Consider the following 24,842-nt stretch of genomic DNA (forward strand, 5'->3'; position numbering starts at 1 on the left):
AATAGGTTAAGGTGATTAAATCCTTACACTCGCTGATAGAAGAGCAGGTAGGCAACCTTGTTGTCCTTGATGTTGTCCTTGACCTGCTTAGCCTTGGTACTGCCGTTACTAGTACCGTTGGCAACACTGCTCCATTTCTTCGCTCCTCCGGCAGGGCTTGTGACCTTGCTCCAGCCGTCATCATCTCCGGCATCCTCGTCGAGAACCGCTCCGAATCGGTTTCCAGCAGAACCAGATGATTGACCATCCTTGCGGTTGTCTTTGATCTCTTCCTCCTCGCCGCCCTCGGCAACATCTTCACTTCGGACCCTGCGAATGACGGTGTCGTCGATGCGAATCCACTCACGTCCTTCTTGACGCCGAACATCAACAGTATAATGTCCACCACTGGCGTTCTTTCCATGGTGGTATACAACGCTGATCAACCTGTACTTGGGCATACCGTCGTCACCGTACGTCTGGCGTTTCTGCCGCGACAAGGCTTCACGAGGAATCTCAAGCTCCAAGGGGTAACCGATCTTCTTCCAAATTTTGACGGTCCCATTACCTTCTGCATCAAACTGGAAGCGCTTGAGATGCAGTATGAGGACGGGAGGTAGTGTGTCAATGAAAACTTGCTTAGTGGCCGTGACATCCTTGCCACGTGGTGAGTTGAAGTCTCCCTGAAGACGCTCCGGACGAGTAAGACCCCGCAGAGCGTCTACAACATTGCGCACGTCAGGAGATCCAATATCCAGCTGAAGGGGCTGATAAGGCTCAGTGGTGATAGAGTCTTTCAAGCCTGGTACACGGAACTCTGACCTTAATGAACCACCAAAAATTCTCGAGATGGGGCTGAAAGAGCTAGGTCCTGAGGATCGAGAAACGGCGGCCTTTTGCTTTCTGCCAACTTCAAGCCAATCTTCACCACCAGCACCTGAACTAGAACTGGCCCTGCGTTCTTGATCAGATAATGCGGAGTTCTTGAGGACTGAAGTACACTCGTCATCAAGAGACTGCAACAGGAAGCCGAGGAATTCCTCAGCATCTTGCTGATGGCCTCGCTATAACCAGTCAGCAAAAACTCGTCAATATTGTAAGCGGTCAAGAACAACATACCCTCATACTGGCGAATCTTGGAAGCTGTCTGATAGCTTCGTAAACGAATTCAGGGGTGAAAGGATCACCATAGCGCTCCAATTCCTCATTCTTGAGAGAAGTTCGCAAAGATTCAATGCCAGCAGCAGACTTGATGGTCTTGAATTCATGCATAAACATAATCCTTGAAAAGTCAGTCAGTTTTTGAGTCAAAGAACTTAGCATGGATGCACAACTTACATGGCATCGATAAGAGGAGTATCGCTCTTGAAGCTGTGAACAGCACGCTTGCTGATCTGGCTGAGGAAATCATAGAAGGGAAGACAAAACATCAAAACTTGCAATACCTAGCATTGGTTAGCTTAACAGTGCGACCAAAGAAGGTATCGAGACCTACAGAGTTCATATAACACATGTTCCCAGTGTTGATCAGGCCGCGAGGCTCGAGAAAAGAAACTTGGTCGGCGAGACCAACTTGGAACGAGTGAATAGCCTCCGCAACAGAGCTTGCGTTGGCTTTAGAAAAGCTGGAGGCAGAGCCATTGGTGGCTCCAACAGCACCATCAGTACTATGGCCGTTGACCGGAGTACTAGGAGAGGCAGTACCATTAACCGCGTTCGATCTTCCAGAAGCAGTAGCAGCAGCAGGCTTCCTCAAAAGGTCGGCCCAGTTTGCTGGGGCAACTTTAACTGCAGGGGCAGGTTCGGCGGCGGGCTCGGGTTCAGCAGGCTTCTCAGGGGCTCCGTTCTCGAGGGCTTCAGCTTTCGTTGGCGTCTCATGAGCAGTCTCAGGGGCTACATCGCCGTTTGCCGGCTTTTCAGCACGCACTGGCTTGGCCTCTTTGGGACTCGCCTTGGGGAGAGAAGGAATAGCTGGGGCAGGGACGGTGGAGGAACGAGCGGCAGGGCGGTTCGTCGCAGTCGAGGTAGCGCTGGTGGCAGTGTTGGTGCGAGATCGTTGCTGGACGGGAGAGACGGGAGAATCGGCAGCCTTTACTTCAGCTGTCTCAGAGGGAGCAGCTGAGGAAGCGGGGGTGAGAACCGCGTCCGAATGCTGAGTGGCATTAGCTTCAGGTGCATTGGCATGCTCTGTGGCCGCTTGTTGCTGTTCAACTGGTAAAGATAAAGCTTCACTGTCAGCATTGAGTTGCCTCCTCCGTCTTCTCGACTTTGCGGCCCTAGCAGGGAACTTGAAATCGGGGTGAGATGACCACGGTAGCTGATAGGGTCAGTTTGAGTAAGATTTGATATCAGTCGAAAAACTTACAGGTGCACGGAAAGGTTCCTTGGGAGCGGGAGGTGGCGAAGGCACCCTGGTCGGCTCAACAGGCTCGACAGGCGCAGCAGGAGCGGGAGGAACTGGCTCAGTCTCCTGGGGGACCGGGGGAGTTGGGGGAGGAATCATCTGTGACGAGTGGGTGGAGGTCGGGGTTTGGGGCGGGATTGGAGCCGCAGCCGGAGGTTGGTAGGGATTCGACAAAGCAGGTGACTGTTGCTGAGCTGGTCGAGGAGTATAGCTCGGAGGAACGCTCACGCCAGACATGGGGATGTACTGAGGCATGGCAGGTGGTGATCGTGCGAAGTTCTGGTAAGGCACATATCCAGGAGAATGCATTCCAGCATTTTGATACTGTGCAGTTGGGTATTGACCATTCTGATACTGTCCAGCCTGATACTGTCCGCCTTGATACTGCGCGTTCGGATACTGTGCGTTCTGGTAGTGTTGACCCTGGTAGTGTGGCTGATAACCGTAGTACGGCTGGTTGTAGGGCATGTAGTTAGGATACATAGCATTCATGTGCTGGTGATGTTGCTGGTACGGAACATAGGGAGGAGGCTGCCTCCTACGAGGCGCTCCAGGACCGCCGACCATATCGGCGCCGTGAGCTCCTCCCTGTATATTCTGCCCAGCCGGCAGATGGCGGTTACTCATCGTGCCGGCTTGGGGATTGAGTGAGGACGGGAGTCGCCCAGTTGATGCGACACCCGTGTGAACAGCGTGTGAGCCTCCTCTCGCGGACGGTGCAGGATTCGTATGCGGCAGGCTTCAGTTTGACGAAGTTTCTCGGGTCGATACGGCGAGGGCGTTTGCGACGCGACACGAGCTGTGGGCGGCCTAACGTTGACCGGGAAAAAGTAAGTTGATGGGTGGATTTGTCAAGTCGGCACGGGTGAACAAAAGGCGGCAGACTCAAGCCAATAAAGCCGCACAAACAAAGGATGGAAAACGAAGCGCAACAAAGAATTCCGAAATAAAAATTGAATGACTTGGTTCAATGAGCGCAGTCGAAGCCGAAGAGTAGACGCACTGAGAGAGAGGATGAGGGAGAGGGAGAGGATTTGCCGAGTTGCGTCAGGCAAAACGGGGGACGCTGGACGTTGCGTTGCGATGGTAGGTGAGGTGGTAGCGTAAAACGGATGTCAGTCCGTCCAGTGTAGAATAAAATTATCCACCTCAAGGCGCGGGCTTCTATGGCTATGACCTATGAGCACTGACAATCTCAAGCTGCAACGCAGGGCATGCACGCCAGCAGCACACACTGCACGAGCCGGTACAAACTAAAAGCACAAGGTTCATTAATTGGGGGCAAATGTTGCTGTCTGAGGCAGAAAGTCGACTCCAAACGAGGGGACTCGGATCCACTCATAGGCCAAGCCCCCGGCATCGCTCTCCAATATCAATATCCTGGCTAAGATCACTGGATTGAAACTACAACTATCAGGCAACAGAGAGCAATGAGTGAGTGTGATTCCCTCTGTTGCTATCAGTGTTCTTTACCTTTGTCCGTTGGGGTTGAAGCCTCTTTTGAACTCTCAACCTTATCACAGAAAATACAACATAACCAAGCCATGATGATAACGGCTAAGCTATAGATATTCAATTATGATACAGTTTACTCCATGTACCTGTACACAATGCTTCATATCCCACCCTGTAACCTTGATACCTGAACTCCCACAAAAGACAAAAGACATACGCTCAATATCCTTACAATACAATCATTCCCATTCTTCCAATTCTACTCATCCCGGAACAGCCATCTACCACCGGGGCGCATAGCTTCCCGGTGTCTGTCCCGGACCGTCTGCTTTTCTCGCTGAGCAGCCTCTGATCTCTCTTGCTCCAACTCCTGCGTGTTAGGAAAGTCGGCGTTCCAAAAGCCTGGAGGACTTCGCATTCTTGAGTAGTGGAATCGGTGCGTCCCATACTTATTGGCAAGCTCCTGTGTCTTGGCTTCAACCCATAACTCTTCTCTCTCCTTTTTGTCCATGGTTCCCAGGCGGTATGCAAAATCACCCAGATACTCCTCCAGCAACTTCTGCTCCTCTTGTCGCTGGGCAGCTGTTAAAGGAGAATTTGGACGTTCAGATAGAGCGAGGGCCCGCCAATCCTTGCCGCAACAATGCAGATCGGTACAGCCTTGCATGCGAGACCTCTCGTTTCTGTCACGTACCACATCAGAAAAAGCAAAATCGTGACCCTCGTTGGCTTGGGGATTGATTTTGAAGTCGTCAGAGCGTAGTTCCGATATCGGTTTGCGTCGCAGAGTCCCTTCCTTGGAGCCCAAAGGAGACCGCGTATTCTGGGGTGTAAGCTTGGAGGTAGCGCCTAGATCTGTAATTCGACTCGGAGTATCAAGCTGTTGAGCGGGAGTTCTGTCTCTAGCTCGACTCCCTTGTTCGAAAGGTAATACTCGCCGTCCTGGAATTGCAAGGTCTTCCACGGTTGTGCTTGGTCTTGTTGCCGTTCTGGGGGTAAGTCGACCAGTAGGTGAATTCTGGGCGGCAGGACTGTTCAAAAGTGTATCAAGTCTCCCCCTAGGAGTTGTGTTTGCATCCTTGTCCTTTCTGTAGGCCTCGCCATCTTCAGCCAGAGTCGAGATACCACGTCCCAACCCCTTTCTGAGGGGAGTGTCTGGTTTTTCTCGAGTTGACTGCACCACCCTTCGATTTACGCTCAATGGCGTGAGTGCTGAGGTTCTCTCGATTGGCCGAGCCGTCTGAGATACATGGTCAGGACGAACGAAGAGAGGTTTGGGGGTCGTGGCTGTATCAAATGCTACCCTATGCATTTGTTCCAACTTTTGTGACTCTTCTAGCTCACGCCGTTTCCTGGGCGTCAACAATCTTTGTGCAACGTCTCCTAAGTCTATACTTTCTTGTGCGAGGAGAGTAGCCGGCCCCAACGGTTGTATGGGGCTCGAGGATCGCTCATTGGGCTCAACTTTCACTTTTTGTAATGGCGAGTCATTGGGATCTGCATCGTTGCGTTTCCTCTTGCGAACCTCTCTTTCTGACACAACAACTGGTGTGTCGGATGTCGGTTCTTGCTTAATCTTCACTTCGCTGACATAGCCCTGAAGTGGTAGCTCTGGTAGGTCCAGTAGATCCTCCTCGTGGGGCCTCGATTCCCCCTCGCTTTGTGTAGAATCCGAGCTAGGGTTGGCGGCTTTTGTGTCGGGAACAGGCTGATTGTTGTCAGCATGGAGAGACGCCGCGGCTAGAGGTGGAAGTTCCAGATCCGCTTGCTCTAGGCCAGCTTCCGAAGCGAAACTGGTGCTGGGGCTGGGAGCAGCATCTTCTGTCCTTGCCGCAGAGAGCGTGGTTGCCCGAGAGCCTCTGTTCTGACGATCCGTGATGCTGATTCGATGCTCGTCCTCAGCTGCCTTGATCCTTTTTTCCAGCATCGTCGCATGATTAATCCATCGATCGCGCTCCTCTTTTCTTTTCCTCAAGGCATCCTTTGCCTGTTTGAAGTTTACCGAAAGTGCCTTAAACTTGTGGCTAACTTTAGCACATTCAAGCTTCCAGTCTGGCTCGTTTTCTGGTGTTTTGCCCTCTGGGGATTCTCGCCGGGCTGATGCCTGTGGGTTCTCTGCCGTCTTGGTTGTTGTTTGCTGGAGCTGTTGCTTTAATCTTGCATTTTCATCCGTCAACTCAGACGCTCTAGATGCGTAATCATCTCGCTGCTGAAGAGCTTCATGAAGCTCCTTCTGGGCACTTTTAAGATCTAAAACGTGTTAGACATCTCATTCACGCTCATGTTCTTAGGTAAATGACGTACCTGATGCGATCTGCTGGTCAATTAAATCACACGCATTATTTATGGCGTCAAAAAGAGCCGGACGACCAAAAGCAAGCCAACTCGTCATCGTTTTATATACAAACAAAATGACATTTCTGTTGGCTCGTCCTTCCGAGAATGTGTATAACGTTGAAGTAGTGATGTACCTGGGCAGGCTGGGCTGATGCAACCTCGACGCGTCTCCACAGTTTACCGACGCGGCGATTTCCACTTAAGGGACGCCCGCTGTCGGTGGACACACGTGACCATCCTCGGAAGACTCATGATGAGATATCAAGAATTTGAATCATGAGATGAAAGGGGATCTGAGGAGCTTGGAGAATCTCCTATTGATAGCAAGCTCATTAGCAGTTTAGCGATGTGAAAGATGGAGAAGTCCAATTGTGGTACTAATGGTATTCTGAAAACTACTAGGTACCTAAAGCTCCAAGCTTGTTCTGTTCCAACACCTATATGTGCGCTCTGCTTGTGACGTGCATCTGAAAATACACTCGCTATAATTATACAACTGATATTGTTCATTAGTCTTGATCCTTAGCAAGTGTCCAGCACTTGCGCATCCCTGTACCCATAGACTCTTCATCAACAGCTTCAGGAGTCGCCCATCTCAGTCGACTTGAAGCAAGCGACTTCGTGTCATTCAAGTCGCCATCTTCCAGGCTGAACAAGTGGACATGCATCGTAAGCTTCAAATGAGAAAAAAGCCACGGTACACTGCCAAGCTCTTCCATATGTTTAGGTCTCACTGCTTTACCTCCGTGCTCACCTGCCAGCTTGGACACGTATGACAATGCCTTCGATCTTCGCTTTGCCGGCGTGTTACCCTCCTTAGGGTCTTCCATAATATAGCTGGGGAATTCCCACAGACCAGCGAGAAGTCCCTTCTCTGGACGTTTCTGAACCAGATATTGCCCGTCACCCCGACGAATCACGCAGACTAATGTCTCTTCTTCTCTGACTGCCTTTTTGATGACTTTGAGCGGGAATTTGCGTGCATGATCGACAATAACCTCCATATCCCGAGGACCTGGGCCCGTTTCCACTTTCGTGGAAGCCTTCTTATCTCCAGATGGTCCCTTGAAGGCAAATGCGGCCAAGGTCATCTGCTTGCCTTGTCCTCCATTCGTCTTGGCCTTTTTGGAAGCCTTGGCTTCCACCTTGACCTCTGGCTCGTCTAAAGCCGTTGATTCTTCAAAGGGCTCGCAGAGGTCGCACAAATCTTCGATGTCCCCAATCTTTGTATCACGGCCTTTCCTTGGGATTAACGTTTGTCCTTCAGCGTAGGCACGGCAGGTCGAAGCAATGGGGCACTCGGAGCAGTTTGGCTTGGGTATGCAGATTGTGCTTCCCAATTCCATGAGTGCTTGTCCCCAACGTCCAGGGCGATCGCTTGTTTCGACTTCTTCGTCGCTTTGAGCATCAGTCCCATCTCGCGCAATAGCTTTGACCAAAGCATCGGCAGCAGCCCATAGTGTATCGATCACGACTTTGTTGGTTTTCACGTTGCCGAATAGCCCAAGTTGTCGGCTCAACACGCGTAGAACGTTTCCATCAACCATCGGCGCAGCTCGCCCAAAGACAATGGCTGAAATGGCACCGGCAGTGTATCGCCCAACACCAGGAACCTTTGCCTCGAGATCTTGTGTGCAGGAAGGCAAAAGTCCTTCCATAGTAGAATCGTTCACCACAAGTTTTGCCGCCTCGTGAATTCTTGTTGCTCTGCTGTAGTATCCCAAGCCGCGCCAGGCACTGAGAACATCATCGGCACTTGCAGCAGCGAGATCGTGGATCGTGGGCCACTTTTCCATCCATCTGTTCCAGTAGTCTATGACCACAGCAACTCGCGTCTGCTGCAGCATGATCTCACTGATCCAGACCTCATAAGCTCGTCGTTCCAGGAGGTTGCGAAGCTCTGTTTGACCATGATCCTTTGGATTTATCCAGGACTTGCGCCATGGCATCGAACGCTTGGTACTCACGCCGTCAAACCAGCTGAGAAGTGCCTGGCGAGAAGAAGACTCTTTCAGTAATAGGGGTCGGTGATACGAGAGAGGATGATGCCTTGACGGAGGGGTGCATGGGTTCTGGCATGTCTCCCCTTCATTTGAGAACAGAGCCTCATGAATCTTGGAGTTTGCATTTTTGCCTCTTGCGGGCTGCGTTTTCCGTCGCTTTGCTACAGGCAGCTTGATATCGTTTTCTGGCGTCGCGTCTCTCTCAGACGCGTCAAAGTCTTCGTCTTGAGAAGGTGAGGGGCGCTTAGCCGCGCGATTCTTAGTTAAGGAATTCTTATCATCTTCAGGCTCCAACTGTGATAAGAATTTTTGCGATGCATTGATTGCGCTTGAACGCGTTGCTCGCGCTTGTGTTTTCTGAAGGAATTTGTCCATGATGCCGTGTCTCCTTAACAGTCCCTCGAGTGAAAGTGTATGCGCTTTTAGAGAAAGAACGTAACAAGAAAGCCTTTCTTATTGGTGATACATGATTGGATCGAGGAAAAACAAAAGTATTGATAGAAAAACTGTTAAAGAAAAAGACGTCAATAATCGTGGTGTTGTAGTATTCACCGTCGAGATTTCGTGGGTGGGTTAATTAAACTTAGCGGCTAACAAATTAGCTGCCCATGACCGACCGAGACATCCATATTTCCCACCTAGAATTCTTCAGTATTGGCGACGTTAACAGAACCTAATACGCAAAGTTGAGTTTCCTCGGCAATTCATTACCTCTTGTAAATCCGCTTCCTTCGCGAGTATTGAACATGGACTGCTCAGAGATGCTGGATGGTGACCCTTGTCTAGGCCCAGGCCAACAACCTGCAGCCTGCAGCCGCCCGGCAGGCCTCATGGCCCCTATAAGCGCTCAAGTTGACATTCCCTCTGTTATCTCACCTCATCTCGGCCTGAGCTGAATTAACAGCTTATCATATCTGGCACTAAATTGTACACCGCAGCATATCCTCAACGGCCATGTCCACGACCTTTTGCAAAGCATGTTCCGGTATCTTTCAGGGGCATTACGTCCCATCGAATGTCCTGTCCGAGAAAGACATGGTTGATGTTCAAGACACTGATTTTGGAATTCCTGGCTTCACGAAAGACGTAACTGAATGGAAAGTCAGACTGGAATACGCAACAGGGCAAGACAAACCAACACCATATTTCCATCACAGCCTCCATGACCTGGCTAAAAATGCGGACAAGTGTAGTCTATGTGCTGTCATGTCGGAGAGGATACAGTCGGATAAACAGCCAGCGGCCATTCCTCAGAGACTGAAAGAGATGAAGGAAATGGGGAAGAATATCATTGGAATCCCCATCATCAAGCCAAAGCCGGGGACATTTTGTGGCATGTTCACTCTTGGATTTCTGTATGTCACTTGGAGTGGACAGAAGTGGCAGGGCCATACTTTTCAGATATACCAAGATTTTTTAACAGTCGGTCAGTACCAGGTTCGTCCTTTTGACACAAACTATTCTAATGCGACCAGACACTTCAAAAGCAGATAACCGATTTATATGGAAACCCAAGTACGATCGACAAGAATCGTTGCTACGAATAAAAAATTGGCTTAGTTCATCGTCAACGATATCCAGATTGACTCCTCGGCTGCCAACAAGGCTGCTTCACTGCCGGCCGTCAGCTAATCCAGGACGAGATCCTTGAGTTAAATTAGTCAATACGGTTGGTTTTGACGTGTCTACTCGTTACATCGCCCTCAGCCACCGCTGGGGTGCAGTACAACCGCTCATGTTGTTGGAGTCTCTGAGAGATACATTCTCTAAGAACATCCCCTTCGATACGATCCCCCCAACATTTCAAGACGCCATCAGATTGGCCAACGCGCTGGACGTTGAGTACATTTGGATTGACTCGCTCTGTATCATTCAAGATTCCAAGGATGATTGGCAGACCGAAGCTGCACAGATGGCTTCTATTTACTCCCTGTCCTATGTCACAATCTCCGCTACTGCTGCCCAAGATTCTGCAGCTGGCCTCAGAGAACAACATCCGATGCTGAAACATCCTTGTGAGGTCATTCCATCCTGGACAGGGTTTGGGAATCAGATTCCACCTGTGCCTGTCAGGATCGTGAACAGATCTGCTTTCTGCGACGCAGTCCTTGCCCAGCCCCTGTTCCGTAGGGGATGGGTCTTCCAAGAATGGATTCTATCGCCAAGGACCATACACGTTGCTCGAGACCAGCTCTGGTGGACCTCAGCCTCAGATATGACCTCTGAAGGTTTTGCTGCAAACGAGACATGTGAAGGCTTTGACTTTGATGTTCATCGAGAATACATCCATACAATGGCCCCTGGGACCCTATATTCAATGGAAAGCCAAAGTGAAGAGAGTCTACAGCTCGTGTGGCATACTTTACTGCAAGAATACATGTCACGCTCGCTCACATTTGAGTCCGATCGCTTAGTAGCATTCGCCGGTATTGCTAGCTTTTATCAGAGTCATGCGAAGATTAAAGCGAACTCTTATTTGGCGGGAATATGGCGCCATGTTCTCCTTCAAGATCTATTATGGACTATAAGTGAGGGTAGAAAAGTCTCGCCGCCACAGAATTACCGCGCCCCATCGTGGTCCTGGGCCTCAGTTGAGCCAGCACCGGATACGAAAAAGAAGTTCCTGATAGGGAGCCAGGAGATAAACATAAAATTGTCAGAGACGGAACAGCCTTGGGTCTGTACAGCCACTGCCATTGAGGCATCTGTTGCGATAACGGGGTCGGAATTTGGGTCTGTTTCTGGAGGGTACATTGTCCTCCAGGGGCCATTAATCAAGGCTCGGCTTTCTATGAACATGATCGACCTATCGAATCGTCTCACGGAAGAACAGGCTTTGGAGTTCGTACCAGGCGGGAAGTTGCGATTTGTCCAAAATCGTGTTACAGTACCAGGAGGTCCAACTGTGGCAACCATGGGGGCATATACACATATGTCGGCGACCAGGGCTCTACTCGATGATGTTATCCCAACTGTGCTGGCTGAAGAGGTTGCCGATATTTATCTTTCAGTCCTCTACTGCCGCTTCAATCGCGATGGAAGTCCTATTGGCCAAGCATTGGTTCTTGTTAGAGGCATCGAGAAAGGAGAGTTCCGTCGAATTGGCCAAGTTGGCATGACTGGAGAGGCCATAGAGCCCTGGGCTGAGAATAGGGATTTTAGCAAGTTTGCGCCTCTTACAGACGAGGAAGAATTTCTCAGTATGGGGAATCGACCTGGAATCTACAACTATCGAATTGTCTAGTCTATCATTGAGCAGTCTCATCAGGATTCATCGCCGTCCCGTCCAGGCCATAGAAGTTTCCTACGGATCACCGCTGAGATCATTCCATATAAAACAACGAACCACATGATCACGAGCAATATTGTCATTACACTTGACACCCACTTAATCCCTTCACTCTGCAATTCCTCACCAATGTACGCTGTGGCTAGGGTGAAGCCAATATTCGGGAAGACAAAAGCCCACCAACTCATGCTGAACTTTAATTTCCATCTCAATGCAGAGGCGAGAACGGCGAAGAGGCTGAATCCAAGGAACCAGAAGCCAACACACCAGATCCATACGCCAGTCCAGAGTGCCAACACTCGAAGGATTTCGTTCGCCATTGGGTATGTTGCAAAGTAGCCATAGCCTTCTGGAAGCGATCTCGACATACCGATGATGGCCACCGCTGTGTATCCTGCTGGGCCTACAGCGATGAACATGCCAGGTCGCATTGCTGGTGCTGGAAGACCATCCTGCATCAACCTGCCCAAGTACAACGGATACATGAACAGAGATACTGTCCACCCAAGACCCTGGAAAGTCAGGCCAGCTACTATCATTGACATCCGATGTTCCGGGCTCTGAGAGGACATGAGGGCAGAAGCGAGGGTCCCAGTGAGCATTGCTGGAAATACTGGTAGAATCCATGCTGGTGTCATGGAATGAATAGGCAAATGAGCCCCGGTGAAAAGGACATAGAACTGGACTATGGCGGATAAGATCGAAAGCCCAGCATACAACCAGAAACACACTCGCAATGCAGTAGCTAGCCACGGCCCAGTAGCGGGAACACCATATACAGTTGCATTCGCAATGATAGTAGCGACGCTGAGTAGAGAGCACGGGAAGAAAAGACTCTCAGTGGGATGCATTAAGCTACTCCTCAGCGCATACGGCGTCTTCATGAAGCGAAAAACAAGACCAGATACGATGGCAACAAAAAGGACCAACGTAAGGATAAAGTAGATCTTGCCGATAACCTGCAGACCTCGAAACTGATGTGGCGTTGAGTGTAGCAGTAGCGCAATACCGCCTGTGCTCATGACAAATGTGAACCATGCCCATGTTATGTGCTTGAGACGTTCCACGATTCGAACGTTGGCTGTGGACTTGAAGCGTTTTTGCCCTGCCACTCGTGTATGGCCTTCTTTCCAGTTATCATTGTCCATGTCTTGGACGCGGCGTTTGAGGTTGAGACGGCCATCGCCGTCTGCAGAAAAAGCATTATGAGGCCGAAACAGAGTGTGAAACCATGAAAGATGAAGCTTGGTGGAGGGTTCAGTTGACAAAGGTTGAGCTCGTAGTTGGAAAAGGTCCACTGTTTGTTTGTTGATCAAGGTCGTGACGAAAGTCTAACTTGGTGATGGGTCATCGTTAGTCATGATTAGGCCAGGGAGACCGAGATGCGAGGTTCTTGATAAGCCAATCATTAAAACGCGTCCAGTGAGATTTTAAAGGTGTCGAGCGTTGATCAAAGGTTATTTAATGGCGTTGTACTAAAAGTTATTTGAGGTTGATTGAAATAGCGTGAGACATCTCCCGCTTCAACGAGCGAATGGGATGATGTCAGCTCATAAGGAGCAGACATCCATTAGCTACCGAGATAACGCTCCATGTACAAATAATTGAAGACGGTTAGTTTCGATTTGCCCATTTGTAAGTAAGGAGCCGCTGAGTACATCTGCCTTTTGCAAGACATGATGTTGGACATTGTCCCTAGATATCCTGCATACTTTACTCATTGATTGAACCTACACCGTAAAAATCTGAATACCCAGCTATTGAGCCTGCAATTATCTCAAGCTTGCTAAATAATTTGATACTGATAACGGGATCCAGCAAGTGATCTGTTTCGCAACGCTCCAAATGGGCTTAACACAAATGCAGGCCTCGTATAAATTCCACCCATTCTGTCAACCACACCCCCGTCAATACTCCCATTTCTTATTCTTCGTGCCAGGATATTGGGGCACCATGTCATCTAAGAGCGGACGGATTTGATTCTCTGTAAGGTCCTCGAATTCCTGGTCGAAAGCAAAGTCTCTGGTGTTGAGTACCACAGCAAAGTCAAAATCCCCATTGCTCTCGACATGGGTGCGGGCACCTTCGAAGTTACCTCGACGATAACCATTCTTTCGACGCCCAGTTCCGCTCACAGCTATGCCAGTGTTAGTTCATAGAGACAGTTATAAGGCACAAGCGTGCTACTTACCATGGGACCCAGCAAACTTGGCAATGGTGCTGGCACTTGCTTTGAGAGAAAATGCAGCGGTGCACTCTTCCATTATAGCACCGTATCCCCCGTAGACTGCTGCAACTGACCTATTTGACATCGGGCGCAGCGTATCCAATCCAGTCAGACTGCTTTCCTGGATAATGCGATCATGTCAGTGTTCGTATGGAGAGGTCTTGTACAGCTCTACATCCAAGCCTCGAAAGATGTTCTTTTCCAAGAAATCCATGTATGGTATTCCCGTGACGTTGCTCACCAGATACCCAAGGAGCATAAATCCATAGTTTGAATATGCTTTCTTTTCGCCTGGGGTAAATTGTAGAGGCTGAGCGAGCATATACTCAATGACATCGCGGGTAGTGGCTGTTCTGTTTCCCTTTGTGGGGAGGGACATGGTAACCTTGTTGAAGCCTAGTGAGATATCCTCGCCGGCTTCACGTCGATCATATCCTCCCTTATGTTCAAGAAGCTGTTTGACAGTGATATCATTGGCCCGCTCGTCCTTTGCGTCGAAGTAACCCAGTCGCTTATAAACCTTTGTCGCAGGGGAGAGTTTGCCGCTGTTTATGAGGTGGTCAACAGCAGCAGCAGTGAACATCTTACTCACGCTGGCAAGAAGAAAGGTATCGTTAGTTGCAACAGTCTCACGGTCGTCTTCGGCCTAAGTATAGGCCCTCTCGGCCTTGATTACACCCCTTGATGCTATGGCCACTTGTGCTTGTCTGACACCATTTGTCTTCATGAACTTCTCCATGATCGAGTCCAGTGATTTGGCCTTGGGGACTCAATAATTCCTTTCCATGTGGCGTACCAGTGACGATACTTTGGTTTCCTCCCTGTGACGTGCCAGTGGCGAGTCTTTGGTTCTAGAATTTCTTGAAAGATGACGTTGTAAAACTCCTCGCCCTCGTGTACGCCGCCTTGTATATCCGTCAGGATCAGTCCCTTTGATGTCTGTTCCTTGATAGTCGCCTCGAGGGCTGTTTCATTCAAATGTGTGTCGCTGTACCAATCCCCAACACTCGTGTCGGTGAAGAGTCCAGCGATCTTGAGATCGTTAGACATAAAGAGCTTCTTGGGACGCCAGAAAGGCTTCGAAATCTCCCCTCTGAAGATCCGTTGGAAGTCCTCCTCTTTTGAGTCGGCGTACAGAGCGACATTCTCATTTCCACGATTCTCGTGACGCAGAATACAATACTTCCGGTTGTCAGGCGTGCCGTACGAACTGAAGCCTTGTGTTTTCATTTTTAACCCTAATTCGGTTCTTTCAGTAAACGGTTTCCAGTTCTTGATACCACAGTCAAGTTTTCAGACGGTCTTGTTTGGCTTTCTGTCTTCTTCCATGACACCAGCAAAGATAGCTTCCTCTTCAGCACCAGTGGCCGTAACATGGGTGAGAACATAGTTTCTCTTTCGTAGCTTTTCGACCCAAGAATCGAAGACTGGCTTGGTTACATCGTGGATCATCTGCAAATCTGGGCCAAGTGGCTCATGAACCCAAATTGCAGAGTAACGGGCGTCATGAGGAGGCCCATAAGAACTCAGCGAAGTTGGTCGGTAGCCCATTTTCAAAAGGTGGTGGAGTCTTTCAGAGTGCTTACGACCGGGGAAACCATGGTAGTATTCAACCTGCGGAGGGGACTGTCGAAAGGGGGGCGTGTTGAGATGCTCGCTAGCTGTCACTGATCCGTGCAATGACAGGAGGGTTACCAAGAGGCACCCTATCAATCGTGAATGCATTAGAGGACAGTACTGAGGACTTAGTACTGCTATGATGCTATCGGACTGACGATTGTTAGAAATCTTTCTAGGAATAAAAGTGTGTGAATTGAAGTAGTAGGTAACAAGGGAAAGAAGAGCGAACAGGACAAGATACATTCTCATTATTTTCCAGTGAGAGCTTGCTAAAGTCAGTTCTACATAAGCTTGGCACGTCTCGCAGTATCTCATATCGTTCTGTAGATGTAGACATGGAGGGAAGGTTTCTGGTGTCAGCCGCCAACTCTTATCATCCTTATATCTCATATTCGGCCGTCCTGAGATGTAGTTCTCGCGGCCTATTGGCGTGTTGCAAATCTACAAGGTTTCAAAAGGCTTTCATTGTGGCGAATGGTCTAAAACGAAAGAGGATTCCATTTATACCTGCCGTGCTTCACATTTTGGGTTTGACGATAAGCATTTATAGTGGTGGGTTCAAGAAGATGACTGGCCTGAAACACGACAATAGTTTACTGAATTATCAAAATTTCATGGGTTACTCCAGCGTGATTGGATCTCAACAGAATGATGTATATTCCCATCAAGATTATTGATGGCTTGAAATTCGGTAATACCTATGTCTCTCAAGTCCAGTCAACAGGTGCTCGGCAAACTGAGCATTCAGCAAATATAATACAGCAAGGGCCTACTAAATTTCCGTTTAGCTATTTTCAGGAAACCAGCATCCATGTCTTCTAGCACGAAAATTTCCTAGAAGGCTGATGCTGACAGCGAAGCCGACATCCTCTCATTGTCAGGTTTATAAGTGGACCGACGCAGGAACTAATAGGTATCCTATAATTCAACCAAGTTAGTAAATGGGCGTTATGATGCTTAAAAACAGTTCCGGGACCTTGGGCGATATTCTTAACGTCAACGTCCACGCTACAACATCGTTTGATTTCTTCTCGCTACTAGCGATCCCGATGGCCAACCTTTCATAAAAAATTAGAACAACCGTGTTTGATACAGAGAAAGAAAGAGAAATCTCAGCATAGAAGACAAGTCGGTGCTTCAGACCGATCGAATTTCGTCATTGTCGAGGAGGCTTTTCGAGGGTGCACAGTAGCTTTGTATGACACTCAACTACCAAGTACGTACAATTCTCCGACTAAAGGGCGCACAACGTCCATGTTGAGACTGAACACAAGTTCCCATCGGAGAACGTCAGACAACCGAGTTGTCTCGTCGAGGGAGATAACATCCTTTGGCCTTGATTGTTTGCGTCTAGTGAGCTCTTAGCCAACAGAGGGCCGAAGACTATCGAGGGATGAATTTATTGGAACAAAGGCCCCTGTTTTCGGTTTCCTGGAGAGGTATTGTCTCTCGTATATTTGCCCCGGCTGAGGGCATTGATCAGGCCTCCGTTGATAAGTCGTCTCACGATGTTGGCTGATGTTTGGTTATGTTGCGTCGATCTGATCTCAAATTATAGCTTCACAGACTATACCTGAAACAGCTAGAACATCCACCTTGCCCCATCTGTGCGGTCGCGCCGCGCCTTTGGCGATCTCGCCTGATTGTGCATGGTTAACTAGGGCAACTGCATTTTATCACGTTACAGCGTCTGATGCAAGGTCATTTGACGACGTTGGTAAGTGTGTTGAGAGCAATTTCTGGGAAGATTTGCGATCAAGAGGTTTCAGAGTACCTCATCTGACATATCTTGGTGCCTCAAAAGATCACAACTGCTGTGCCTATCTGCTTGGCTCGGCTCTGGTAGATGATTATGACCTATCACACTCAGCCTCACAAGCACAAGTCGAGTGATACAAAGTGATGATAGCCACAATGTCGCATCTTGACCGGCTTTGGTATCTTGCATCATCTCTGTACAACGTCGCCATGCAAGGCTTGGGTACCAATAGAGCAGCTCTAAATGTTGTGCAACAGCCAACTCAGACGATCACGACCCATCCATGATAAAGCTAGGCCTTGTCAGACTGACATTGTACATCCTCATTTGACTCGAGGTTTTCGAGAACAACGACAAGCGAGCCAATGCTTGTTGAACACAATAACAGGACCAATTTATCTAAATCAATTTCTCGGGTAGTTACAGGTGAATGGGAGTGAGAATACGAATATCTGCAGTAAAATGTGATCGGGTGATTGCACAGTGCCCCGGCTAGATCCAAATCCACGATGCTAGCCCAGTGGATGTGCTCGCTGCAAGTCGTCCCTTGCAGCGGAAGGGCCAACGATTTGAGCCCTGAAGCGAGAGCCAGGCCTCCACTGTGGATTAAGAAACGCACTGGGCCAGGGACTTTAGACTAGGAAGGCGGGCAGTAAGGCATGCAGATTCGACCCGCACTTACTCAACCCGTCAAAGCGCGTGAAAACTCCCCTCAAACTCTGGAACTCGGCCTTGGTTCTCTCTTTCACACATCACCACAAACTTTCCTCAAATTCTCGTTTGATCCTCTCCTCTTGCGAACATAAGCAAATCAAACCTCTCGGTAAGTTGATGGCTTCACATTATCAGAATTCAACGCGCAGCCTCTTTACCAGCAACTCCCACTTCACTGCCGTTCTTTCGCATCGTCATCATCATCTCTCAGCGCTCGCCTGGAAAAAAAAATCCTGGAGCAAAATTACCTGGGAAATCTCTGCACCCCGCCCCCGCCTACCACTTTCAGCTATGAGAACGTTGTCAGTGGGCTTAAAACTCACTGTCCACTCTCATGACAAGCCACAGGCTGGGACGAGCCGTTGAATTCCTACCATTGTCGGCAGTCAATCACTGTTTTAATGCGATCACAGCTCCAATTGCCTAGCTCAAGAGTCTCTGAACCGCCCTCATGACTTTCTCACGCCTCTCGGCCATTTTGGTTCAAAGAGTCTGTGTTTTCTCATCCGCAAAGAAAACCTTTTCAATTTCCTCCAGTTGCCCCTCTTCTTACTTCCTGCAACTCCGTCACTACACATCAGTCCCTCGCCAATCTCTTGCCTCTATCGGATCTCGGAGGCGGGTGACCACTCTAGCTTTTACCTTAACACACTTTCATGTTTTCATATCTGTGCCTCACTTCCTAGACTGACTGTGAGAATTCAGAAACCTTTTCACACAACCACTCAATTTCTCAAAATGGATTCTTTTCAGCAGCAACAACAGCAGCAGCCCCGTGGCGCTTGCTACTCTTGTAAGTCTGATCTATCTCATTCAGACTCCTTCCTCAACATGTTCCACAATAAGACCTGTTTTCAGACCAATGCAAGCTTCTGCGCTTGCTTTGGCTCCAAAGGCGACCCAAAATAGTGCGCTGCTTCTTTAGGCTCTAGGCTTGATACGGTGGCTTGCCTTTGTCGTGTTTATGCACGGCTGGTCGCGTGCCATATGGCCACCGCAGACCTGGCTTGGCAGTGGCTTCTGAATCCCGTTGAGCCTCGGTTGCGGCTTCTCGTCTCCGCATACGTTGACTTGTACACTTGAACAAAAACTGACATGATATCTAGGCGGTTCTACTGGCCACCAGGTATGATACGCATTTCGACATCTTCGTTCTGTCAGCCTACTCACTGTCCACTCTAGGCCCGTGACTGCCCTACCAAGGGTCCTGCTAAGTGGTGAGTATTGTCTTCGAGTTTAGAGTATTTCTTTGCTAATTGATATCTAGCTACAACTGTGGTGGTAAGACCTACTGACTCTTTTTAAATGCTGTAATTTTGTCGACTAACCTTTTTTGCTATCAGGCGAGGGCCACATGAGTATGTCATCTCAGCTCTCTTGTTTGACCATTGCTAATCCATCACAGGCCGTGACTGCACCGAGCCCATGAAGGATAACAAGTCCTGCTACAAGTGCGGCCAGCCCGGCCACATCTCCCGTGACTGCCCCATGAGCGGCGGCAGCGGCCAGGCTACCGAGTGCTACAAGGTGAGTTTATTTGTCCTTCAGGCTACGGCTGCGGCTAACAACGTTTCAGTGTGGTGAGATTGGCCACATTGCCCGCAACTGCTCCAAGTCCTCCTACGGTAACAACTATGGTGGTGGCTTCGGTGGTGGCGCTGGCAAGACCTGCTACTCTTGCGGTGGCTACGGCCATATGTCTCGTGAGTTGCACTTTTACCCGGGAGCATCTGATCTTGGCTAACCAAACCACAGGCGAGTGTGTCAACGGCATGAAGTGCTACAACTGTGGCGAGTCTGGCCACTACTCCCGCGACTGCCCCAAGGAGTCCGCTGGTGGTGAGAAGATCTGCTACAAGTGCCAGCAGCCTGGACACGTCCAGTCTCAGTGCCCCAGCAACTAAACTGGTGGCTCGTGACTCAGCATCGTGACTGAGGCGAGGTGGACGTGGAGACTCGTTGATACCCACGGACGATTTATTTCCTAGTTCTTTTTACGGCATTTCGACAAAAGTTCAACTTCTTCGCACGACTTCTTATGATCATCACGGCAGAATGGAGACTCACAAAACAGACCGTGCGCGATTCTCGACGAGTGGCTGGCGGCGACCAGCTTTGATTGGAACATGTCGGCATTGGATTTCGTCACACAACGAACGAACGACTACGACCATGAAATCGACTCGACTTTGAGACAGACGGATGGTGACGGGTGGGGGTGACGAGATCAAACTGAAAATATCTGGTGTCTTGCATGCAATATTTTACAACACCTCTGGTGCTCTGCTTACTCGCTGCAAGTGGAGAACCCAAGCTGAGGAGAGCTGGGTGTGCTCCTTTGGTAGTCAAGTCGAGATGAAATGCGTTGATCCCGACGTTGTGGAAACTCTAACCTGGTGTGACTGTGTGTTTCGATATTGTCGACCTATGCTTTGCGTTACTAGCAGAAGCGGGTGTGTAGAATGAAGATGAACAAGGCTGAAAGGGTGGTCGTTCCTCTTGGACGCACCAGCACAATCGGCCTGTTGCTATTAAGATAGTCTCCGATTAGTAGCATGCTATTCGGACAATAGCGTGTTCACTCAGCTTGGTGTGACGAAATGGCAAGCGTGTTGCTGGTCACGCAGACAGGAACCCTTCAGGGGTAGCTGTGTGACGAAGGTTCAGACCTAGAATGGTTCCCGACGCGGAGTGCACAAGGGTCCTTGGCGTGGCCCGTTGCGGCTCATATTACGCCCACGGGCCAAGATACGGATCCGGCATGAAAGACCTTTTACAACAATCTCGGCTGAGTTTTTGGATAACGAGTCGATACAGGTGAAACTCAGCAAGCACTTTAGCGGCCTAATCATATATATTCAACGAACTAGGCTGTTGGCTTGGCCCAGTAATTTCAAACTCTGGGGGTCTGACAATTTAGGTCGACTGCAGACAGGGAGAATAAATAGAATCAAGCTGACTGCCATGCTGTTGAAATGAAAGCCAAAGGGTCAGAAGTGCTACCAGCCTGACTCTGGATTCTATACCAGGTTGCTTATATGGATAGCACCACGATAGCAAGGACATTACTCAGACTTTGCTGCCTGCTATACCCAAATCTATTATCTAGAAGATGGACACTATCTATACAGCCTCTGCAAAGGCTGTTCATTTCCAGGCGAAGCCGCTCAATTGCGCCGCCATTGCAATCATTTTTTGAGTTGGCAACACAAGGAAATCGTTATGTAGACTTCTCCATCAATCTTTGTTGAGTTGGTTGAGCCGAGTTGTCTCCTTGACATTTACATCGTGGCTGGAAATCTATGAAGAGTCGCCACACATGCATGTCTTGACATAGATAGCTTCAGGCTGATAATATATAAATGCAATTTGAATCCAAGTTTGGTCTTTTTGGTGTCTTTTCAAAAGCCACTTGATATTTTAGTATTTGACCCCTTGTTCTCTAACAACATCTCAAACGCCTCTCTTCATAATCCTTCATTGTTGGTAGAGAACTAACCATCATTCTGCACGCCCCTTTCCCTTCAATCAACCTGTGGGAATAAGTAATGTATACGAGATCACTCTTCGACATCTTTGGCTGGATAATACTAATTTCGGGCTTTTCAAAGAGCGAAGAGGGATTTCCAGGGGCTGCGATCGCCGGATTGAGATCGAGTTTTTGGTTGTTTTGTGAGAACTGCATAGCGAAGCCATTCATGTTAAACATATACTACTTCATACTGTTTTCCCCGGTTTTGATCTACTTAGTGGAAGAACTTCTGTAAACGTACATAGTTACCAATGCTTGGTTATAATTCTAGTTTGGCCTTCGCGTCCTTCTCCTGGGCATCGATCGTCCACCACGAGCGGCAGCTGCAACTGAAATCTGTTTTGTACTGACAGAGATCCAGTGAATGAAGAAGTCACGACGCATGTTGGCCATTCTCATAAAGACGTTGGAAATGCGAGGGCCAGTTTCATGGACCAGCTGCCTTTGAGATGGAGCCTATCTACACATATAGCAAGTTTGAAAACACTGCCGTAAAGGAAATACTTACTTACAGCAGATGCAATACACTCAAGAGTAATTCAACTTATCAAGAAGATCATGTTCAGTCATAATGTAAGGACGTAGGCTTCAAAGAGCTGGACAGCTGGTACCCTAACGCGCAAACTTTGAGAAACCCGGTACGCCAACTCATTTGTCGATTTTAGGTTGGCAGGCGGCGGCAACAAATACTGAAACACATAGCAGAAAGCTAAGTCCTTCGACTTTAGGTGTATTAACACAACATTGTAAGCACCGATGCGAAGTATCTACCAGTTTTGCTCGGGATCTACCTACAAGGTTGCGTTAACGGAGCTAAGCAAGTAATTTATTATAACATGTCCTTCTGTTCGACAAGAAGAAATAAATTGCTGGATATTTTCCAATAATACATGGTTTAAAGTATAACCACCTTGAAACACTGCACCGTAGTCTTACAACATAGCCTTGGGGAAATTCCTCATGGCCTGTCTCACACCGAGATCTGCCAACACTTCCTCGGCACCGCCGAGAATGGCATCGAACTTGTATGTTCGGTGGAACATCTCGATAAACTTGCCCATCCCAGTCTGGGTAATACCACGGCCACCCCAGATCTGCACGGACTCGTCGGCAACTTCGTGGGCAGCACGAGTGGCGCTCATCTTGAGCAGACCAATAGGGCCGGCAAGGTGCTGTGCTTGTTGTGAGTAGGGCATGTGGCACATTTGGTAGGTGACGGTTTCGAGCCATGACTGGTTGGCTTCGATGAGCGCGATCATCTTTGCGAGTCTGGACGGTGTTAGGAATTGAGGAAATATGGAGGGTCTAGGAGAACTTACTTCTGGCGGATGACGGGCTGATCAATGAGCGACTTGCCGAACACTTGACGTTGATTACTCCACTTGAGACACTCCTCAATGATGGATCGTGACAAACGAAGACTTCCGCCTATTGAATAGAGGTTAGTTCTGATCTGAATGGTTATACCGTAGCTGGGAGGCGGTAGAACTTACAAACCATGTACCATCGCTCGTGGTTGAAGTTGCTCAGAATGACCTGGATACCCTTGTTCTCCTTGCCCAGCATGTTCTCGGCGGGGACCTTGACGTTGTCGAATGTCACGAAAGCTGTACCAGCTGTTGTAGAGTAAGAGGTCTTGATCTGCTTGGTCTCAACACCCTCGCCACGCTCGATAAGGAAGACACTCAAGCCCTTGTCGGTTCGGGCACCTGTAACGAAGTAATCGCACCATACACCGTTGGTGATCCACTTCTTGGTACCGTTGATGATCTAGGTAGTTTGTGTGAGCGCTTCATCTTTCATCTCCAAGCAGCAATTGACTTACATAGTGCTTGCCATCGGGTGTCTTCTCAGCAGTTGTGCGTAATCCAGCGACATCTGAACCAGCAAAGGCCTCGGTGATGGCGAGACAGATCTTCTTCTTGCCGCTGAAGACCTCGTTGGCAATCTTGTTCTTCCATGCCTCGTCGCGGGCGAAGTTGAGAACCGCTGTCAGTCCAATAGTCATGCCCGCCATGTTCCCATCAGCGAAACCTCGAGCCATAGCTCGCGCAAGCTCCTGTGCCACGATCAAGTCATGGAAGTAGTCGAACTCCTCACCCTTGACGGCGCCTCCCATGAGATCAACACCGTGGAGATGCTTGCCAGGCCCGATACGCATGTGTAAGATGCCCAGCTCGCTCATGCGATCAATCATCTTCTGGCTAATGTATCGTCCAGTCGCCTCGCACTCTTGCGCCTCCGCGTAGAGCTCACTATCGACGAATTCTCGGAGCTTGCGCTGCAGCCGCCTGTGGCTGTCCTTGTAGTAGGGTGAGCGGAAGGGCTCGGCAAGCCATAGAGGCTCGGCGTAGGGGACCTTGCTGAGGTCACCAGGCTGTGGGGTAATAACTTGGGGTTTCTCGCCCTCGATGGTGCCAACGGCGAGGTCCTTGTACTTTGTGAGAACTTCATGTCGGTGGAGATTGTAGAAAGCGGTCGTGGCATCTTGACCGGCGACTTGTTTTAGGACAGTCTCACCACCGGGATGAGCGTCGACAAAGTCTGTGAGATCGTAGACCGTGCTATCGATGATGCACCAGAGAGACTCGTCGGTTGTATGGGAGCGGACCTCCTCGCGGGAGAATGTATCTGTAGGAGAGCTCATGGTTGTGGTTTGGAATATTAAGGCGAGGCGAGATATCGCAAGAGTATAGAAGAACAAGTGAGAAACAGAGTTGAAGTTGAATGGATGGAGTTTGGCTCGCTTTAGCTGTTCTCAAGCCCCCGGACAGACACTCACACATTACCCCAGTCGATGGATGACCTTGAACCTCGGCACCGACTAAGTGGGCCTACTGTGATGAAATACAAAGTCTCCCATTGGCTTCAGCGGCATGACTTCCATTTTGTGGGGGCGGGGCCGACGCATTTGCACATGATGGAATGACCTGAATCTTGACCAAAAAAAAGGTAAAGACATGATAGAGGGTCACCGAAGTTTGGGTCTTTCCTCGGGCAGCTCGGTAGTGAAGCTCGACAACTCCTTACCAGTAATAAGCGAGGTCTCTACCCGCGGCTTGTTAAAAGCCCATCACCGTCCTTCTCTCGAATGGTCTGATGTTATGGGGCTTGAGCTTCATTACACGAGGAACTTGGAACTTAGGAACTGTCGTTAACTAACACTTGTTAGGATCTGCTTGATCCCCTAGGTAACTTTTTTTGCAAGAAATCATCAAAGAGACTATACATGTTCCGCTCGTCTGATTTCATTCCTGATTGGCTACTAAAAGGCGACGCAGCTTAGCACTCGAGGGGGACTGTGCTGAGTTTGCTCATTACAAGCTGCTCAACTCCATCCTTCGAAACCTGATAGTCGCTATAGCATCTTCTGACTCGCTCTCGTTACTCAAGCAACAGATTGTCATCAAGGACAATGCTTCCTGAATTGGTATCTCTATATCCTAAACTCCGTACCGCTTAGCTCAACCTGACCAGGGGCTTTGGGTATTTGGACAGGACGGCTTGACAGTCTCATGGGTTC

General features: G+C 49.2%; 8 protein-coding genes; 2 read left to right on the forward strand and 6 right to left on the reverse strand.

The window, feature by feature from the left end:
• Nucleotides 1-23: 23 nt before the first annotated feature.
• FFUJ_07155 (related to UBP3-ubiquitin-specific proteinase) lies at nt 24-3,010 on the reverse strand (the record flags this gene model as incomplete). XM_023577376.1 has 5 exons in its annotated part: nt 24-1,043; nt 1,099-1,261; nt 1,318-1,424; nt 1,475-2,296; nt 2,345-3,010. The coding sequence occupies 5 exons, from the start codon at nt 3,008-3,010 to the stop codon at nt 24-26; spliced, it is 2,778 nt and encodes a 925-aa protein (XP_023430457.1).
• A 1,087-nt stretch (nt 3,011-4,097) lies between these two features.
• Nucleotides 4,098-6,230, reverse strand: FFUJ_07156 (uncharacterized protein; the record flags this gene model as incomplete). XM_023577377.1 has 2 exons in its annotated part: nt 4,098-6,088; nt 6,143-6,230. 2 exons carry the CDS (start codon nt 6,228-6,230, stop codon nt 4,098-4,100), a joined length of 2,079 nt encoding a protein of 692 aa, XP_023430458.1.
• Nucleotides 6,231-6,684: 454 nt separating this feature from the next.
• Nucleotides 6,685-8,553, reverse strand: FFUJ_07157 (related to MYHalpha3 protein (DNA repair enzyme); the record flags this gene model as incomplete). Its single annotated transcript, XM_023577378.1, has 1 exon — nt 6,685-8,553. One exon carries the CDS (start codon nt 8,551-8,553, stop codon nt 6,685-6,687), a length of 1,869 nt encoding a protein of 622 aa, XP_023430459.1.
• Nucleotides 8,554-9,132: 579 nt separating this feature from the next.
• On the forward strand, nt 9,133-11,422 carry FFUJ_07158 (related to tol protein; the record flags this gene model as incomplete). XM_023577379.1 has 2 exons in its annotated part: nt 9,133-9,533; nt 9,886-11,422. 2 exons carry the CDS (start codon nt 9,133-9,135, stop codon nt 11,420-11,422), a joined length of 1,938 nt encoding a protein of 645 aa, XP_023430460.1.
• A 60-nt stretch (nt 11,423-11,482) lies between these two features.
• On the reverse strand, nt 11,483-12,615 carry FFUJ_07159 (related to C4-dicarboxylate transport protein mae1; the record flags this gene model as incomplete). XM_023577380.1 has 2 exons in its annotated part: nt 11,483-11,495; nt 11,567-12,615. The coding sequence occupies 2 exons, from the start codon at nt 12,613-12,615 to the stop codon at nt 11,483-11,485; spliced, it is 1,062 nt and encodes a 353-aa protein (XP_023431423.1).
• A 759-nt stretch (nt 12,616-13,374) lies between these two features.
• FFUJ_07160 (uncharacterized protein) lies at nt 13,375-15,245 on the reverse strand (the record flags this gene model as incomplete). XM_023577381.1 has 5 exons in its annotated part: nt 13,375-13,604; nt 13,659-13,815; nt 13,936-14,287; nt 14,491-14,932; nt 15,029-15,245. 5 exons carry the CDS (start codon nt 15,243-15,245, stop codon nt 13,375-13,377), a joined length of 1,398 nt encoding a protein of 465 aa, XP_023430461.1.
• Nucleotides 15,246-18,525: 3,280 nt separating this feature from the next.
• FFUJ_07161 (related to hexamer-binding protein HEXBP) lies at nt 18,526-19,691 on the forward strand (the record flags this gene model as incomplete). XM_023577382.1 has 8 exons in its annotated part: nt 18,526-18,580; nt 18,894-18,913; nt 18,970-19,004; nt 19,055-19,068; nt 19,131-19,145; nt 19,193-19,314; nt 19,364-19,490; nt 19,543-19,691. The coding sequence occupies 8 exons, from the start codon at nt 18,526-18,528 to the stop codon at nt 19,689-19,691; spliced, it is 537 nt and encodes a 178-aa protein (XP_023430462.1).
• A 2,560-nt stretch (nt 19,692-22,251) lies between these two features.
• Nucleotides 22,252-23,966, reverse strand: FFUJ_07162 (related to acyl-coa dehydrogenase, long-chain specific precursor; the record flags this gene model as incomplete). XM_023577383.1 has 4 exons in its annotated part: nt 22,252-22,588; nt 22,639-22,747; nt 22,813-23,089; nt 23,145-23,966. 4 exons carry the CDS (start codon nt 23,964-23,966, stop codon nt 22,252-22,254), a joined length of 1,545 nt encoding a protein of 514 aa, XP_023430463.1.
• Between the last annotated feature and the right edge of the window lie 876 nt (nt 23,967-24,842).

This window comes from Fusarium fujikuroi, chromosome FFUJ_chr05 (assembly GCF_900079805.1).
Source record: "Fusarium fujikuroi IMI 58289 draft genome, chromosome FFUJ_chr05".
Lineage (NCBI taxonomy): Eukaryota > Fungi > Ascomycota > Sordariomycetes > Hypocreales > Nectriaceae > Fusarium > Fusarium fujikuroi.